Genomic DNA, 17873 nt, shown 5'->3' with positions numbered 1-17873 from the left:
GCTTCTTCAGTTTTCTGCAGTCATTCTTTGGTACCTGTGGGGACTTGGTTCCAGGACTCCTGTGGGTACAAAAACCTGGGGACACTCAAGTCTTGTGTATAAAATGTACAGAACCGATGCACACCCTCGCAGAGGCTTCTGTCATCTCTAGGTGACTTATGGTGCTTAATGCCATGTATGTGCTATGCCAATAGTTGTCCCAGCTTGTTTAGGGGATAATGACAAGAAATGAAATCCAGACATATCTAGTAGAGTGCACCCTCCGGGGTTGGCTGAATCCTTGGATGCAGAACCTGTCGCCGTGGAAGTTGGTGTCTCTAGCTGCATAGTATCGTGGGATCATACCTGAGGAATTGGGAAAGCAGGCACGAGCTGGGGTGGCTGAGGGGGTGAGAAGGGGGGGTGTGGGAAGTCGATGGTGGAAAGACAAGCGCACATTATACAGGGCCTGATGGGCCTGGGGGAGGACTTTGACTTGAGTCAGGAGGGAGATGGGAGCCATGGGAGGTTCTGAACCCAGGGAGGTGGAGACCCCACTCAGGTGCTCACTGGCGCCCTCTTTCCGTTGTGAGGGGAATAGACTGGGAGGGGTGATGGCGGGAACTGGGACACAGGTGGTGAATGTGCCCATCCAGGTGGGAGGTGATGGGAGCCGCATCCAGGTGAGGGGCCGAGGTAGGAGTGAGAAGCGGGAGGATGCTGGCTGGTTTCTGATACGGACCGTCGTGCTGTGGTGTCAGCCTGGGTTGGGGTGGCACAGGGAGTCCCAAATGTGAAATCAGCCTCTGCCAGGACCGACCTGCAGCTGACTGGATCTACAGGACATGGAAGGACGGATTCGGGGAGAGGAGGGAGGTTGGATCCAGCCGGGCTGAGTGGGGGCCGCCCGCCCTCCTGCAGGTGGTTCACCCGGGAGGCAGGTGTCCTCCGCGCAGCAGCTGCGCAGTCCCGTAAACCGCCGCCAGAGGGCGAGCGCGCCCCATCGCGGTCGCAGCTCCCGGGGTGGGGACTCGGGAACCGCCAGCCCCGCGGCTTCCCACGGCCCGGACGCCTGGAGCTCCGCACCTTGGTGCAAGATGCGCGCCGCCCAGGTGCTAAGACCCGGCCGGGACCTGCAGGCGCCTCGGGATGCCCAAAGCCCGGGACGTGGCTCCCCTCCCGTTCTGTGTTTCCAGCAGGTCAACCTCCACCCCCTACCGAGCTGTTCCCAAGCCTCTGGCGGCATCTCGGGCCTTTGCAAAAGTGTCACCTCTTTGGGGAGGACTTCCCTGACCACCCTGGGACAGACGCCCCCGCCTTGAACCCTCTAAAGCACATTTTGTTTTAATGTCTTTATCCTGAAGCTGAACTCATTTGTCCTTTATTGTCTGTTTGAGACTCTCTGATGTAAAATGTGAGGCAGGAGGGACCCAGTTTCTGTTTAGTCTCTGCGAATCTTCATGGGAAAGAATTATGCCTGGCTTCCAACAGGTACTAAAGGGAAAACAGTAGCCCCAATCATGTTAATTGTCGCCGACTGGGACTGGGGCTGCAGCTCAGGTGTCACGGGTCTGGTTAGTAGCACAGGTCCTGGGATTGCAGCACCCTGGCTCATGATGCTACTGCAAACTGACCTCCGTTTTAAGCTCCTTATCTAAATTGTCTCCTTGAGTCCTTAGAACAAGGCAGGGCCTGTTATCAACACCATAGTACAAAAGAGGAAAGTTGAGGCCCAGAGTGGTTCGGGGACTTGCCTGTGGTTGCACAGCCAGGAAGTTGGCATACTGGGTGGAAACCCAAGAAGCCTGGTTGCAAAGAAAAGTATCCCTGCAGGCTATCAGGCATGGTGTCCCTCAGCTCCTGTCCCTAGACTTGCACCTCGACCCCCTCGACTTGCCTCTTTTGATCCCACAGCCCACACACCCGCAGGCCCAGCCCTCAGCCCGCAGGCTGCGAGGAACCCCGCGGTCTGGTTTACTTTCCTCCCTGCTGTGAGTTTACAGAGGCGCTTCCCAGGCTGCCCAGGTGGGGACAAGTGATTAAAAGCAGGTCTGAGGGTCCAGACTCCACTCACTAGACAGCAGGGTCAACTGCCCAGGACCCTGAGCCCCACCCTGGACTGACAGACGGACAGCTGAGCAGATGTCCCGAGCATGGCTGACCACTCTCCTGGGGCTGCTGAGTGCGGCCTGGCTGCCTGCAGGCTCAGGGAGGCCTGGACCCCCAGCCCCCCGGGGGCCGGCCCTTGCCCTTGGCAGCTGGAAGGCCTTCCTGGGCCTGCAGAAACCCAGGAGGCTGGGGACAGATGGGCTGCAGGATGGGCAGGAGGTGACCACCTCCGTGTCTTTGCCATTGGACCCTAAAGAAGTGACCCAGGAAATGTGTAAGGCTGTGTCCTTCATTCAGGTGAGTGTAGGGGCGGGGGTGGGCCGGTCTCAGCGCCTGCAGGAAGCCCAGGCTGTGGCTCAAGGCAGATCTGAGTTCATGACCCACATCATCCACCTACATGGCTCTGAGTCTCAGTGTTCTCCCGTGTCCATTGGGTACAGGATTGCTGGGCACAGTGGCACACCCCTGTGATCCTGGTAACTGGGGAGGCTGAGGCAGGAGGATCACAAGTTCAAGGCCAGCCTCAGCAATTTAGCAAAGCCCTAAGCAACTTAGTGAGATCTTGTCCCAAAATAAAAGTTAAAGAGGACTGGGAATGTGGCTCAGTGGTTAAGCACCCCTGGGCTCAACCCCCAAATGGGGTACTGGCCTCTCATGTGGGAGGGAGGGTGCCTTCACCTGATCTCCTGTCTTTGGGCCACTCCTCCTCCTGAGTCTGTTTTTCCATTTAGTAGCCGAGGTGCCCATGGACCCTGAGTCAGATCATGTTCCTCCTCCCCTCAGAGGCCCCAGGGCTCCCACCTCACTCAGAACAAGCAGAGCCAAGCACACTCAGTGTTTCTCGAGTGAATGAATGAGTCCTAGAATTATCTGCCTCCTAGGGGCTATCAGGCAGCTTGAATGAGTGGGCGTGGGGAGCAATCTCATGGCCGTATCCAGCTGGTGCTCCATAAGGGCCTTGGGAATACATACAGTGTGCTGAGTTCAAATCCTACTGCTACCAACCCAAGGATTAGGGTTGGTAAAATCAATGATTTCTGTGTGATTCAGGGTAAGTAGCTTGCCTTCTCTGAACCTTTACAGAAGGGAGTCGGGCATAGTGAAGGATGCCAAGTGCTCAAATCCATGCCCAGCCGTCAATATCCCAGACTCCTTGGCTTGTCATTTGCCCAGAAAACCCTGAATCCAGGTGGCAGGAGTTGCTTGGCCCTGGAGCCACCTGCCTTATGCCCAGTCCTGCCTCCGTGGCACCCCAGCCTCAAGGCCACCCTGTCCAGTGGTGCAAGCTTCACGGAGCAGAAGAGACTCTGGCTTGGAATCTGGCTGCCCCAGAGGGACACAGAGGGGCCCTGCGGGCTTGCGCCTTCTGGGCACTGCAGGACCTTGGGCTTGGAGCCTGGGTGTCCTCCTCTGGACACGCGGGGAGGAGTTGGGCATCTACCTACTGGGGCCACAGCCAGGGCAACACGAGGTTCCTGTCTTCAGGTGGCTTAACCTCTGGGAGGAGGGTGACAAACAGAACAGCATCCCAAGATGCACATCTACCAGTCACTTGAGGGCATGCAGGACAGCACTGTCACAAGGGGAGGGAAGTTCCCTGTGGGGTGCATTGGAGGGAGGAGGAGTTGGAGTCAGCTGGGGAAGGGTGGACGGAAGGGTGATCTAGGCAGAGGCCAGAGGGCAGAGGGCAGGGAGGGGACAGGGCAGAGTGTGCAGGGACTGTTGGGCCTTGGGGAGGACTTTGCATTTCATTCTAAGGAAGATGAGAAGCCTCTTGTGCTGGGGGAGGGGTGCAGGGTTGAAGCAGAAGATGGCCAGGATTTAGTGGTGAGATGATAGGGGGTCATAGGAGGAACTAACGTTTATTGAGCACCAACTGTGTGTCAGGAAACACACTAATTTTTTTCTGTTTAATCCTCCTGGCCTCCTTTTATTTTTTTTGGGGGGGTGGGGGCTACTGGAAATTTAACCCAGGGCAATTTATCACTGAGCTGCACCCCCCGCCCTTTTTGTTTTATATTTTGAGGCAGGGTCTTACTGAGTTGCTGAGGCTGACCTCAAACTTGCCATCCTCCTGCCTCAGCCTCCGAGCTGCTGGGATCACAGGCGTGCACCTCCATGCCTAGTTGGCCTCTTTTATTACTACCTCCTCCCACTGTCCCTCATCCTTGGGGTGGTAGCAGCCCTGCTGGTGACTGTCTCCAGTTGTTCTTGTCATTGTCTCCTGATTGGTTAAGCTGCTCTATTCCCTGAATGAATCCTCTCTGTTGAAAGACCTAGAGTGGTTTCTTCTTTTCCTAGTTGAACTCCACTGATTTTACAGTTGAGGAAACAGAGGCCCAGAGAGGTTGAGTAAGTTGCCCTAGGCCAAACAGCCAGGAGATGGCAGAGCCAGGACTGGAACCCAGGCAGCTTTGCTGCATCACCCATACCTCTGAGGGTGGGTGGAAGTGGATGAGCCTCACCCGCTGCTGCCCTAACCTGTCACCCTGCCTCTGGTCTCAGGTGCTCTCCCGGCCTGGCTGCACTGCTGTCCGTGTCCGAAATCACCTCTGCTTCGGCCGCTGCTCCTCCCTCTACATCCCGGGCTCAGACCCCACCCCGCTTGTCCTCTGCAACAGCTGCGAGCCCACTCGCCAGCGCTGGACACCCGTGGTCCTGTGGTGTCGGCCGGGCAGCCCAGCCTCCTCCCCTCGGCGGCTGAAGGTGTCCACCAGGCTGGTGGAGGGCTGTCGGTGTGGACCAAAGCTATGACGCAGCACTGCGACAGACGCACAGAGACACGAATCTCGGAGAGATGGGACGACGACACGGACCTAGATGATGGATTCTGGGTCATGAGACCAGGGAGTCAGGGCCACAGACGGCTCTCCAAAGTCACCCTGCTCCCGAGGACACTAGGCACAGCCCCACTCACGGGGCTGGACCACTCCTAGCCACAGCACGCACTTACTGACTGCCCACTGTTTGCTGGGCTCTTTGACAAGTGCTCACTCATGTCCTCCTCAGGAGGTGATCCTCAGAGGCCTACGGAGGCAGGGTCAACTTCATGCCATTTTACAGATTAGGAAACTGAGGCCCTGACTTTGCAAGGCACGCACCCAGCGTCACCGTGCAGTCAGTGGCCAAGCCCGCATTCACATATTTTTTTTTGTCTTTTGTGGTCCTGGGGATTGAAACCAGGTTGTTGAGACAGGGTCTCACCAAGTTGCTGAGGCTGGCCTTGAACGTGCAATCCTCAGGCCTCAGTCGCCGGGATTCCAGGCCCCACGGCGTCCAGCACGAATCTGATCTTAACCACTGGGCTCAGCTGCCTCTCAGGGAAGGAGCCCAGCACCCGCGCTGCGGGAGGACAGGCGGCCCCACCCCACCAGGAGACACAGCTATGATCCTGGCCTGGGGACGCCAACGCCCAGCAGGCAGGCAGGCAGCTGCGGGGAACCTGGGTCCCGGGCCAGGGGCAGGCCCCACTCCCAGCTGCCTCTCACCTTGACCGTGGCCTTGGCTCCCTTGTGACGCCCACCCGAGGCCCACCCACACAGCCACGGCCAGCGGGGCGCTGCGCGGGGCCATAAAGGTCGGCCAGGTCCAGCTGCGTGTGCTTGTTTCTCCACCTGGGGCTCCCGGGACAGGGTGCGGGTATCGGGGTGCTCCCTCTCCAGCTGGGGCCCGGGGTCTACTGCGGGTGAGGGCAGCCTGGCTTTGGGCGGCTGGAACCAGGGCCCTGGCAGATGGGCCTGTCTGGCAGAGAGGCAGGGACATGTGGCACTGTCAGTGTTGCCTCCAAATGCCCCCCGGAGCGCAGGCGGGGGAGCCGCCGGGTCCCCCTCAGCCCTCTTCCTGCCTCAGGAAGGAAGGCCCCAGGTGAGGGAGCAGGCGGCGAGGAAACAGATGGGCCCGCGGGCGTGGGAGCCTGCGACCTCTGACCCCCAGGCCTGCACCAGGGGGTGGGAAAGGGCCAGGCAGGCGGCTCTCAAGAGGCCAGTGGGCAGGCCAGCAGGGAGCCTCACTGGGCCCTGGGGCGGGAGTGCCCCTCCCCCTCCCTCTAGAGATTGGTGCCAACCCCTGGGCCTGTCCAAGTGGGCAGCTCAGTCCTAGCTCCCCCTTGCTGGCGGGCAAGAGGCTTCACCCCCTCAGCTGTGCCCACCCCCTGCCAGCCAGGAGAGCCAGCTGGGGACCTTGGTGCCAGGGGGCCCCCAGAGTCCCTGTCCCCTCCCGGGCAGTGCCAGCCAGCCCCCACCCCGCCCCCCAGGCCCAGTAATGGGTGGGTAATGAGTGCTAGGGGAGCGGGGGAGGGGTGGGGATGCAGGTGCCACAGGCGCTGGCACAGGGGCCGCTAATCAGGTTTGCCAACGCCATCTGTCACCGCGCGAGCATCTGGGGCTCAAGGTGACCCTGTCACCCTCAGTTACAATTATGAGTTTGGCATCTGTATTAAAGCCCGCCAGCCGGCCAGGCAGGGGAGGGCTGGGGTGGGTGTGGGGGTACATGGTGAGCCTCATCCCTGGGGTCCCATTCCCAGGGGCTGCGTGGCTGCCAAGGCACGGGCTTCTCTGCTCGAAGGAGTGTGTGTGAGCGTGCACATGTGTATATGCCACACACCCATCCCAGCCTCCTCCACTATTCTTCCAATGTGTCTGGGTGCAGGGCTGAGAGTCGTGGGGTTCTGTGTCTCTGGGTGGTGGTGGCTGTGTCTTGGAGTTTGGTGGGACGGCTGGGGCGCAGCCCTGACAGCGCGTGGGTGTGCAGGTGAGCACGTCTCAGTGCTGGGAGAGCAGCTGATGTGCGGTTCTCGGTCTCGGGTGACGTTTGTGTCAGGGTGTGTATGTGTGTGTGTGGTGCATCTGCCTGTCACGAGCTAGGCATCTGAGGGTGTGGCTGTGTGTGCAGGAGCCTTTCTAGTGGTGTGTTCGTCTTTGTGTGTGAGAGAGAACACACAGGGGGGAGGCTGGGCGGGCCGTGGGGCAGCAGGGGCATGAGCTCACTGCTGGGTTCCTCTCCTGCCCTCCAGCCTGTTCCCACCGTCACCAGTCCCTGCGCCTGGCTCTAAGCCAGAGGATTCAGAAGAGGGCTCAGGGCTCTGAATTTTGTAGCCTGGTCTTTGGATTCTAGGTTCTTGGTTCTTGGAGCTGGATTCTAATTCTGAGTATTATAATGTGCATTTCTGGATTCTGGTTCTAGAGGATGGATTCTTGATTTGGATTATGGATCTGGATTTTAGATTCTGGGTTCTCCATTCTTAGATTTTTTTGGGGGGTGGGGGAAAGTACCAGGGATTGAACTCAGGGGCCCTCGACACTGACAGGGCCACATCCCAGCCCTTTTATGTCTTTTATTTAGAGACAGGGTCTCACTGAGTTGCTTAGAGCCTCACTGTTGCTGAGGCTGGCTTTCAACTCGTGATCCTCCTGCCTCAGCCTCCCTCAGTGACCATGAGCAGCTGCGTTCTTGTATCTTGATTTTTTATCTTGGTATTGTTGGAATCTAGATCTTTCTTTCCTCTGTTTGTCTGTCTGTCTCTCTCTACCCTCCTTGGTGCTGGGGACAGAACCCAGGAGTTGGTACATGCTAGGCAAACAGTACCACTGACCTACACCCCCAAGCCCAGAATCTAGATGTTTATTCTGCATTCTGAGGTCTGGATACGGTTTCTGAATTCCGAGTCTGGGTTCTCACTGTTGGACTCTGGCCTTCCAGCCTAGGCCTGTCTTCCCCCAGGACTGTGCAACTGGGCAGCCCATCATCTCCCTAAGGATGAGTGCAGAGACTACATGTAGCCACCAGGGGTCGCCCTTGGTCCAGATTTGTGACTGGCAGCCCTAGCCCCAGCCGAGTTAGGGAACTTCCCTGGCCTGGCTTGACCCATTCCTTTGAGACTGGGTTGTGCTTCAGCCTTCCTAGTCTCCACTGGGGACTGGCCTCTGTCAGCTTTGCCTGGGTCAAATGTGGAGAACTGAACTCAGCATTTCCAAAGTTCCCCCAAATTGTCCCCAGGATAGGTCACCCACCCAAGTAGTGGGTCTGGTATGCAGTGGAAGGTGCATGCATGAGTGTGTCAGTGAGTGTCCAGGTTAAGGTGAGGGTGGAGTGTATGTCTGGGTGCCCAATGGTCCAGGGTAGAGAGCCTGTGTAATGGTGTATGGCTAAGTCTGACAGAGACCACATGTGTGACAAAGTCCTCATGTGACAGAGCCACAGTGAGGTGTCACTCTGGTGTGGGGAGCCTAGTCTTTGTCATATGAATGTGTCTGTGTCCTTGACTGTGTTATGCGTCATCTGAATGGATCCATATTGTGACTGTGACCACACGTATGAAGCACCACTGTGTTTCCCGTGAGGCTGTGAGTCCCTGGGTGAAGGCGCCCTGGAGTGTCAGGAGCAGTGTCCCCGGTAGCTGTGTCACTGTGGATGATGCCTGGGTAGTGGGACACAGGTGTGTGTTCTGAGAGGGTTGACCCAGAGCCCGCAGAGAGGACTGGATGGATGGGACCGGAGCCCTCCACCTCTCCGCCTCTCAGTGCCTGTGACAGTCCTTGTCTGGGGTCCCGTCCTCTGCCTTGCTCAGCACTGGGCACAGTGGGCTCAGGGGTCTTGGAGAAGGGTCTTGTCCCCATGGTTTCCCAGCCCCACTCTTCTGTCTGGCTGGGGCTCTCCTCCTCTCCCCTCCCATCTCTGCTTCTTCCTGGTCTGCCACCTCTGTCCCTCTTCTCTTTCCCCTCCCAAGTCCTGCTTGTCCCTCTCCATCCCCGATGGTCCTCGCGGTCCCAACCCTAACAGTTCCTTGGGTTTCCATTTCTCCCACCTTTCCTCTCTCTCCACCTCATCTCGTCGTTTACCTCTGTCTCTCCATGTCTCTCTCACCTCTGATGTCCCCCTGCCTCTGCCGGCCCCGGGTGGGTCCGGGTGGGTCCGGGACAGCCCGGCCCGGGCGCCGCGGTGAACAATGCCCCATTCACGCGGCCTGCCGGCGCCATGGCAACGCGCCCGCCCCGCCCTCCCCGCGCGCGGGCCGCGCGTGCCAAGAGGATGCCATGGTTACGTCAGGCGCGTGCCCGCCGCCGCCCCACATGCCCTTGCAGGGGCCGGGCCAGCAGGGGGCGCCCGACCGCAGCTTCTGCCCAGTGTCAGGAGGGAGCCTTCACGAAGCCGGCAAAGGCTCCTGCCTCAGTTTCCCCAGCTGTAAAACCTCAGGGGTGGGCAGAGTGAAAGCAGTGTGTATGCGTGTGTGTGTGTGTGTGAGAGAGAGAGGAGACAGTGGGGGGAGAGGTACTCACACTCTGAGGGCAGCTGTGTATTGGAATTGTGTATTGGTGCAAATTTGTGCGTCCACGATTACAAGCTTGTGGGCGTTGTATGAGAAGCAGTTGAGGAGTTGGTTGTAGCTTGGGAGTGACCGTGCCCGTGTGTCTGGGATTGTGTGTATGTGTGTGTGTGTGTGTGTGTGTATGCTTGTGTGCCTATGTATGATGACGTGTGTCTGTATAATCTGGGTGCAATGGTGTGTATTTTGGGGTCTGTGGTCTTGTGACAGAGTGTTTGCATACCCCCATGTCTGCATATCTGGTGTGTGTGTGAGTGTGGGTGTGTGGTTTGGGTGTGGTTGTGAGTTCACATGATTGTGTGCATGCCTGTGTTTGCATGCTTGGTGTGTATGCTAAATGGCTATGTATCGATGATGTGATTGTGAGTTTGTGTGAATGTTGTTTGTGTGTCTGGGGGTAGGTGTTCACAAACATGTGTGCTTATGTGTGTGGGTTCCAAGGACTGTGGGGCCTGGCTGAGCCCCCCCTCACCTGAGGGCCTCCTGGCACAGAAGGGGGTGCCCAGCTGCCGGGGACCTCCGACTCCCTGCAGGTTCGGGAGAGCCCCAGCTGATGAATATTCATGAGGTGGGGGGGCTGGCACCCACTGCCAACAGCTGCGCTTCCATTAGCCCCCTCCCTGCTCTGCTTGCACCAACTGTAGAGGGGAGAGGGGGTTGCCAGTACGTCTGTTCCTATCTTCAAGACTCGGGGACCAGGGGGTGTCCTAGGGACAATCTTGGGGGCCGTGTTAGCATGCATGACTGCTTATTGGGATGGCTAAGGGGCTGTCTCAATGTTGTGACAGGCACTGGGGAGTGTGACTGTGGTGTGACAGGATGTCCCCACAACTGTGGCACTTCTGCAACCCACTGTACATGGTAGCTCTGTCCGGGGACTATGGTTGTTGTGTGGCAGTGTGAGCAAGATGGGTGGCTATCACCAGCAATAGAGACTGAGCGTGTGCTATCAGAGTGACTTTGAGCAGCAGTGTGTATGTGGCTGCCTACTCTGTGACAGTGCTGTGTTGTTGGAGTGACTGGGTTGGTTGAAACCTTGGTCGGGGGACAACAGTGTGCCACACCCTGGGGACACAGTGATTAGGCTGCTCCCCTGCCTTGTGATGGTGTGGGGCAGCAAGTCCGCGTGGCCATGTGGCTAGCTCAGCTGCAGGGGCATGCAGATGGAGTATGTCAGCATGCCTCTGCTGGCCAGTGCGACAACGTTGATGTAACGTGGAGGCCAGAGTGTTGGGGTGACTGGAGGATGCCCACAGTGGGCCTGAAGGCAGCCAGCACTGTTGAGGGTGTGAGGCTATTTCTATGTGACAGTGTGGTGACTGAGGGTGTGACACAGTGCAGATGTGCAGGTGACACTATGGTAGGACTGGGTGGCTGTGTATGGAGTTAAAGACGTGACAGTGGTTGTGTTTTTGGTGGGGAGTCGTATTGGGGATGGAACCCAGGGCCTTGCACGTGCTGAGCAAGTGCTCTACCGCTGGGCCACATCCTCAGGCCTTTTGAAAAAAAATTATTTGGGGGCCTACCAGCAGTGCTCAGCCACCCTGGGCCGTGGGTTTCAGAGAGGGTGAGGCAGACAGGGTCTTGCTAAATTGCTGAGGCTGGCCTTGAACTTGTAATCCTCCTGCTTCAGCTTCCTGAGTTGCCAGGATGACAGGTTTGTCCCACCAGCGCTGTGTTTGATGATATAAGCCAATGAGCTGTGACTGCCTGGGCCCTCACCCCAGGCTGCACAGGGAGCCTAGAGCCGGAGCAAGGGGACTCCTGGTGTGGGGAATGGCAAGTTGGCATCATCCGAGAGAGGGATACCAGGGGAGCTAATACCGGCCCAGACAGATCCTCACCCCTCTGTCTTCCCTGCCACAGGCTGGGTTTGGAGAGTAGCTTCTAGAAGCAATAGGGAAAGCTGTGGGGGGTGAGGTTGGGGGACCTGGCTTGTAGCTAGGTGGCCCCCGAGGTCCTAGGCTCCAGCATACGTGGCTCGGCAAGGGATTCGGTGTGCCTGCCTCACCCCCCTGACACCCACACCCTGGGACGGCTGAGCGCTGCTGGCGGCATACAGAGGCCCCATTCAGGAGTCAGGGCCAGGTTTCCAGGACGGGTAGGTCTCAGCCGGCTGCAAATGAAATGTTTCCCCAAACCCAGATGAGCAGCAGCCACAGGAGGCCCTGGCCAGGCTGAGCCTCCTGGGCAAGGAGTGTGTGTGTGTGACCTCGTGTGCAGCTGCTAGTGGGACTGCCTGGCCTGTTTGTGATTTGGGGATGTTTGCGTGCATTTCTGGGTGTTGGTGTGGTCAATTATTTGTGCATGGGACCATGAGTGACCTTGTATACGGTGTGATCTAGATCTCCGCGCCCCCCCACCCCCAGGTGCTGGGGATGGAACCCAGAGTCTTGCAAATGCCAGACAAGTGTCCCTCATGGAGCGGCGACCCCAGCCCAGTGATGTAGAGATCTCTGTGGGGGTTTCTGGGTGCTGCACTGGGGAAGACTTTGAGAACTCTGTGTGACTCAGTGGGTCCACGTAGATTTCTGTGGGCTTTTGTGTTCTTGTGGACTTTGTGTGACCTTATGTGTAACAGGGCTCAGCCTATGATTCTGCACATCTGTGTAACTGTGTGTGTTTTGTGACTTGGTATAGTGTGTGTGTGTGTGTTACTGAGGATGGAACCCAGGGATGCTCTACCACCGAGCCACATCCCCAGCCCTGGTTAGTTTTTATTTTGAGACAGGGTCTTCTAAGTTCCCTGGGCTGGCCACGAACCCTTGCTCCTCCTGCCTCAGCCCCTGAGGAGCTGGGTTATAGGTGTGTGCCGCCATGCCGGCGTGACTTGGTGTTCTGGAGACTATGTGGGCATCTTCATGGTGATAAAGGTCTTCTTCGTGTGTGACCTGGCCGTACTGGCGTCTCTCTATGGGTGGCTGCAGGGAGTCTGTCTGAGCTTCTCTGAGGCTGTGTGCCTGTCTGTGTGCTATTCTGGAAGGATGTGCAATGTTGTCTAGGTGATCCTGTGTCTGAGTGTGATTCTGGATTTTATGTGACCCTACAAAGGGAGAGGAGAAACAGAAGGAAGAGGAGGAGGAGGGGCTGGAGGAGGGAGCAGAGGAGGACTGGGAGAGAGGGAAGGAGAAGGGTGTGTACCTTTGTGTGTTTGTGCCTGTGTGTGTTTTCCTGACTCTGTGTGAGTGTCACAGTGGGACCCCTGTGCCTGTACCCACCTGTGTGCCCTGGGCCGTGGGCGTGCCTCATCAGCAGGAACCCAGACTCCCCACACTCAGTCCCACCTTGGGCTCCCAGCCCGGGGAGGAGGGCAGAGGGTGCACAGACCCAGGCAGCTGCAGACTGTTGATAGGGGTGGGGCACCAGGCTGTCCTAGTGGGCAATCCCAGTCCTGCCAGGAAGACCCAGAGTGCCCCTTTGCCCAGCAGGTGGCACCCATACCTGAACCCCTGCTTATCCCATGTGCTAGGTGTTTGCCCATCTCCCCCAGGAGGCCTGCCCTGCCGCCAAGCAGCCCTGGAGCCCAGCATTGCCCATCCCCATGTTCCACAGCCCGGGATGTGGCTGCCAGAGCCCAGATGTTTCCGCCCTCCTCCTCCCCTTTGCCCCTGGCATCCTGGCCAGGTAGAGCCATGGGCCTGTTTCCCGTTCCTCCCTCCCCCTCCCCCTCCCCCTCCCCTCACACCTGCATGGTAAGAACACACCTGCTGCCAGCTGCAGCCAGGTGGGCAGCCCCGGCAGGAGGAATGTGGGGGATTCCAGCTGTGGCGTTCCAGCTGTGCCAGCCCCTGGCAGCACCCTCCTCCCCCTCAACGTCTTGAAGGCCAGGTGTGCCCTACAATTTTGTCTCTGAGGGGGGGTCAGGGAGGAGCTGGGGCAGCCTCCAGAGCAGCCACCCAGCTGGCATCTATGAAGGGGGCAGCAAAGCATGCGCGGTGTGTGTGTGCACACGGGGGTGGTGGGCATTGAGTAGGGGGTCTTGGAGGTGTCAAGAGCTCTGAGTTGCAGGTGCATGTGTAAAAGTGGCCTTGTGGGGGGGCACAGGTGGTGAGTGTGCGCCAGAACACCAAGGAGCAGCGAGGGGTGTGAGCATGTGTGCCCCGTGACGGGTGGAGGCAGGGAGGCTGTGAGAGCAGAGGAGGGGCATGAGGGCCGTGGACGTGGGGGGGCGGGGTGTGCATGTGGAAGGGTGATAGTGTGGTGTGTGCAGACAGATGTGGCTGTGCCTGCAGGTCTGGTGCTATGGTGGGGCCTGAGGGTGGGCTGCGTGTGCAAAGGAGTGGCGGGAGAGTTCTGTGGTGCGTGTGGTGTGTGAGTGTGAAGGGAGGTTGGGGGATGTGTGCAAAAGATGTGTTGTGTGTGTGTGTGTGTGTGTGTGTGTGTGTAGGATGGGCGCGCTCGTGCTGGGGTGAGGCGTGGCGCTTCGTGTGAGGTGGCCTGCTTGGCACACAGTGGAGGCCCGGGAGGGTCATGGGCTGGGCTCCACTGGGGCATGGGGGGTGGGGGAGGACAGAGTTGGGGCTTCTGGGAGATGTGCCCCCATAGCCATTTGCAGAGGGAGCGTCCCTTGGTTCTCAAGACCTTGAAAGCCCCTGGATCCATGAAGGGATGAAGATGCCCCCAAACCTCCCCATCATTGCTTCCCCCTCCCAGCCCCCCTGGCAGACCCCCACTCAAGTGTCCCTTCACCAGGCCCATGAACCCCTAAAACATCTGCTCCTTCCCACAGTCATCCAAGGGACCCCGCTCCATTGTCCCCCAAGCTCCTCTGGGCCATCTGTCTCCTGATCCCCCCCCAGCTCATAGCCTTTCTTGGGTCCCCTCAAAGGACCCAGACCCTTTCTTCCCACCCCCTGCCTCTCCTAGTTCTCCACCCCACAGCCTATCCCTCACCTCTTTCTGGAACCGTCCAGGTCCCCAGCCCTCTCAACGCCCAAATCCCATTCCTGCCCCTTCCAGCAGCGCCTCCTCCTCCCCTCCCCCAGGACCCCCCACAACCTTGCCCCTTCCCTTGGCACCCCCAAGCCTCCAGGCCCTTCCGTCCTCCCCTTGGAGCCCCTCCCCCTCCCCTCAGCAGCCCTGAAACTGTAAACGGTGTTAAAAGTTTCTGTTTACGAGAAGCCCTTGAATTTTTAAGGACATATCGATTCCCTTGCATCCTCTCTCCAGCGGCGGCTGCGGGCGTAGGGGCAGGCCAGGCGGTGGCAACCAGCGGCAGGGTCCCAGATATGGAGGTCCCCAAGCACCCAGTGGCAGACACACGCTCCCCCCCCAAGACATAACCTCCAGTACACTGAGTCCCCCTCCCTGCCGCGTGCACGCACACACACGTGCACGCGCACACACACACACACACACACACCGAGTTCCAAGCACAGACTGACATGGGCTGACACACACAGACACACATACCCAATACAGACACAGAGACCCCTCCCTTGCACATGCACACGCATCACACAAACGCAGGCACTAGACACACCCACAGATGCTCCTTTCCTGGAGTGTGCACACCCACCCCACACACCCCAGTCACATGGGCTGACACAGAAATAGATGTCCAACGAAGACACATGGTGTACTCACACACTCACACACCTAGTCACACTCATTAACATGACCTGACACACACACACACACGGGCACACACTGACGGGGTCACACACACACACACTGACGTGGCCTGATGTCCCTGATACAGTCACAAAACCCTCCCTGACACACCCAGGAACCTGCATCTGGCCACTCTGGTACACATCCTCATCACTGTTCCAGACCCACTGCACAGACCACCACACAGAGGGAACGACTCACCCAAGCACAGGACCCGCAGGGACACTTTCTGCACAAAATTCCTGGTCATGGGCAGAGCACTGATCCCTGATCACATAGAGACCCTGATCCCGCCAGAAAGCCCTGCCACACTCACCCTGACTCACCCCAACTCACCCCCCCCAGCTCGCCATGACACTTTCCAGAAAGACACTCGTGATGCAGCCCCGGCTAGCACTTGCCGTCACACTTGGATACCCATCAATGTCTTCTGCACTTGACATCCACAGGAATGCTAGCCCCCAAGGGCAGGGACATTTGTCTTGTTCCCTACTGTGTCCCTAGTGCTTGGCATAGGGCCTGACAGACACCTTCTCTGACTCACTGACACCCCCACGTATACAGCCAGACCCATGTCACCACTCACAATGTGCTGATCCACATACAAAAACTCTTGAGCGTAACCTGACCTGAACTTCTTAGGAGTCCCCAGAGGACTCCCAGACCCCCTCCAGACACTCCCAGACATGCTGCCTGCCCCCCCCGCCCCCCCCCATCCTAGTGAGGCACTGGAACCAGAAACATTCCCCCTCAGGAACATTCTCACGTAGACACACACGCACTGTGCCCGCTCACAGGGGCTCAGTGGGCACAGCACAGGGCCCTCCAACAGCCAGCCCTGCCTGAACATATGTGTACGCATATACACACACACACACCAGGCACCCATGGCCTCTGAAAGACAATGCACAGCTGAGCATTGCCACAGCTTCTTGGCCTAGGAGGGTGAGATGGCGCCGGCTGCACCTGGTGGCAGAAGGGTTCTGTCTCGACAGGAACTGCCTGGGGGCTGCAGGCACCTCCCTACCCACCCTGGGGGGTACTCCGGGTCCTCAGCACCAACCTCTTGCATTATTTCTTTCTGCTCTGGAAATGAAGAGTCAGGGGCCTGCCAGAGGGGCTGGGGCCTCAGCATTGTGTGTGTGTGTGTGTGTGTGTGTGTGTGTCCATGTACCTGAGGCCCGATGCCCATATTTGCCCCTGAGGGTTGGGCTGTGTGTCTCTTGCTGGATGTGCAGAGTTGGGGATGGAGCCCAGGGCCTGTGCCTTGCTCTCTACCACTGAGCCGCACCCCAGCCCTCTCCTGCTGTGTCTGTGTATGACCTTGATCAGGGCTACATGCAAGTGGTGGGGGCATGTGGAGGGTCTGAGGTTTGTGTATGACACCTGTGTGTATGGCTGGGTGATCCTCTTAGGGGTCTGCCGGCTGAGTGGGTATCAGAAACTGTTGGACCCGGTGCGGAGGCCTAGAGGTACATTTGGGCAACACTGTGTGTGATGTGTATGTCCCTGTGTTGTGTTACATTGTATCAGTGACACTTTGTATCTCTCTGCGTTGTTTGGCTTGTACCTCCAGGTAGCAAATGGTGTGTGTTGGTGTGACAATGTGTTCATCCTTTTCTCAGTGTCATTCTGTGTTGGGGTGTATTGCCACAACTGCCATTGTATTTTAGCTTGGTGTGCAGAAGTTTTGGGACAGGGTGTGGTTGTGGGATCATACATGTGTCAGTGCTCTGCAGGAACATTTTTCAGGATGTGTACATGTGCTGGTATGTACTTGGTGTCAACGTGCACCGGTGTGCTTAGTGTGTGCCAGTGTGTATCTGTGAGGCCCACGGAGGTGCATCGGTGAGTCTGTGTCTCTGCGGGTGCTTCCTCTTCGGAATGCCTGTGTGGGTACCATCATGTGATCGGCCTGTGTGTCAGCGTGTGGGTCTGGGTGTGGGTATCACGGCGTGCGGGCAGGGGTATGTGTCTATGCCGGGTGTGCGTTGGTGTCTGTGCTTTGTTGCTGCATGAGGAAAGGGTGGCCATGCGTTCTGTACGTGACATGTGTGTCCGGGTCCGAGCCCCGCTACGTGTCAGCGTGTGTCTGCGCTGGAACGCTGGCCAGCACGTGTCGAGGTGGCCGCGTCGGTGTGCGCCCCCGCGTGTGTGTGCGTGCGTGTGTGTGCATGTGTGCATGTGTGCGTGTGTGCGTGTGTGCGCGCCGGCCGCCCGCCGCTCCCCCGCCCCGCCCGCCCCTCCCCGCGCCCCTCCTCCCGCCCGCGCCGCCCGCCCGCTCCCTCTCCCCGGAGTGCGCCGCTTCCAAACTTTGTCTAAACTTTCACTTTCACAGCGCGGCGGTGGCGGCGGCGGCGGCGGCGGCGGCGGCGGGCGAGGGTGACCGGCCGAGCGGCGGCGGCATGGAGTAGACGCGCGGCGACAGCAGCGGCAGCGGCTGCGGCGGCGGCGGACGCGAGAGGCAGCGGCGAGCGCGGCGGCGGCGGCGGCGGCGGCCCCGGAGCCCGCGGGGCCGAGCCTGCAAGCGGCGAGCGCGGAGCGGCGCCGGCCGAGCGCGGGGCCGAGGGCCGGGCGGGCGCAGCGCGGCGGAGGCCGGAGCAGCCGAGCCGGAGCCGGAGCCCGAGCGCGACCGCCGCCTGCCGGGCCTCCCCTCGCCGCGGCCGGCCGCCGCGCTCCCGCCCGGGCGCCCAGCTATGTACTCCCCGTACTGCCTCACCCAGGTACCGGCCTCCGCCCCCGCGCGACCGGGGGAGGGAGCGGGCGCGGGAGGCCGGCGGGCGGCGCGGGCGGGCGGGCGGGCGGAGGGGGCGCGCGGCGGCCAGCGGGAGTGAGCCCGCGGGCGCTGAGG

At 59.2% G+C, this 17873-nt stretch overlaps 2 protein-coding genes across 5 annotated transcripts in view; both read left to right on the top strand.

Annotated features, from left to right (window-relative positions):
• The first annotated feature begins 2121 nt into the window (after nucleotides 1-2121).
• On the top strand, nucleotides 2122-4842 carry LOC113190372 (DAN domain family member 5). The gene is made up of 2 exons (XM_026399589.2): nucleotides 2122-2385; nucleotides 4594-4842. The coding sequence occupies exons 1-2, from the start codon at nucleotides 2122-2124 to the stop codon at nucleotides 4840-4842; spliced, it is 513 nt and encodes a 170-aa protein (XP_026255374.2).
• A 12801-nt stretch (nucleotides 4843-17643) lies between these two features.
• LOC144251598 (nuclear factor 1 X-type) overlaps nucleotides 17644-17873 on the top strand; it is a 94825-nt gene continuing 94595 nt past the window's right edge. For all 4 annotated transcript variants that reach the window (XM_077794440.1, XM_077794438.1, XM_077794439.1 and 1 more), the window contains exon 1: nucleotides 17644-17745. In XM_077794440.1, coding sequence (XP_077650566.1) covers nucleotides 17719-17745 — 27 coding nt within the window. In that variant the 5' untranslated portion in view covers nucleotides 17644-17718. The remainder of the gene's footprint in view (nucleotides 17746-17873) is intronic.

This window comes from Urocitellus parryii, unplaced genomic scaffold (genome assembly GCF_045843805.1).
Source record: "Urocitellus parryii isolate mUroPar1 unplaced genomic scaffold, mUroPar1.hap1 Scaffold_118, whole genome shotgun sequence".
Taxonomy (NCBI): Eukaryota; Metazoa; Chordata; class Mammalia; order Rodentia; family Sciuridae; genus Urocitellus; species Urocitellus parryii.
This window is presented reverse-complemented; position numbering and strand designations above follow the sequence as displayed.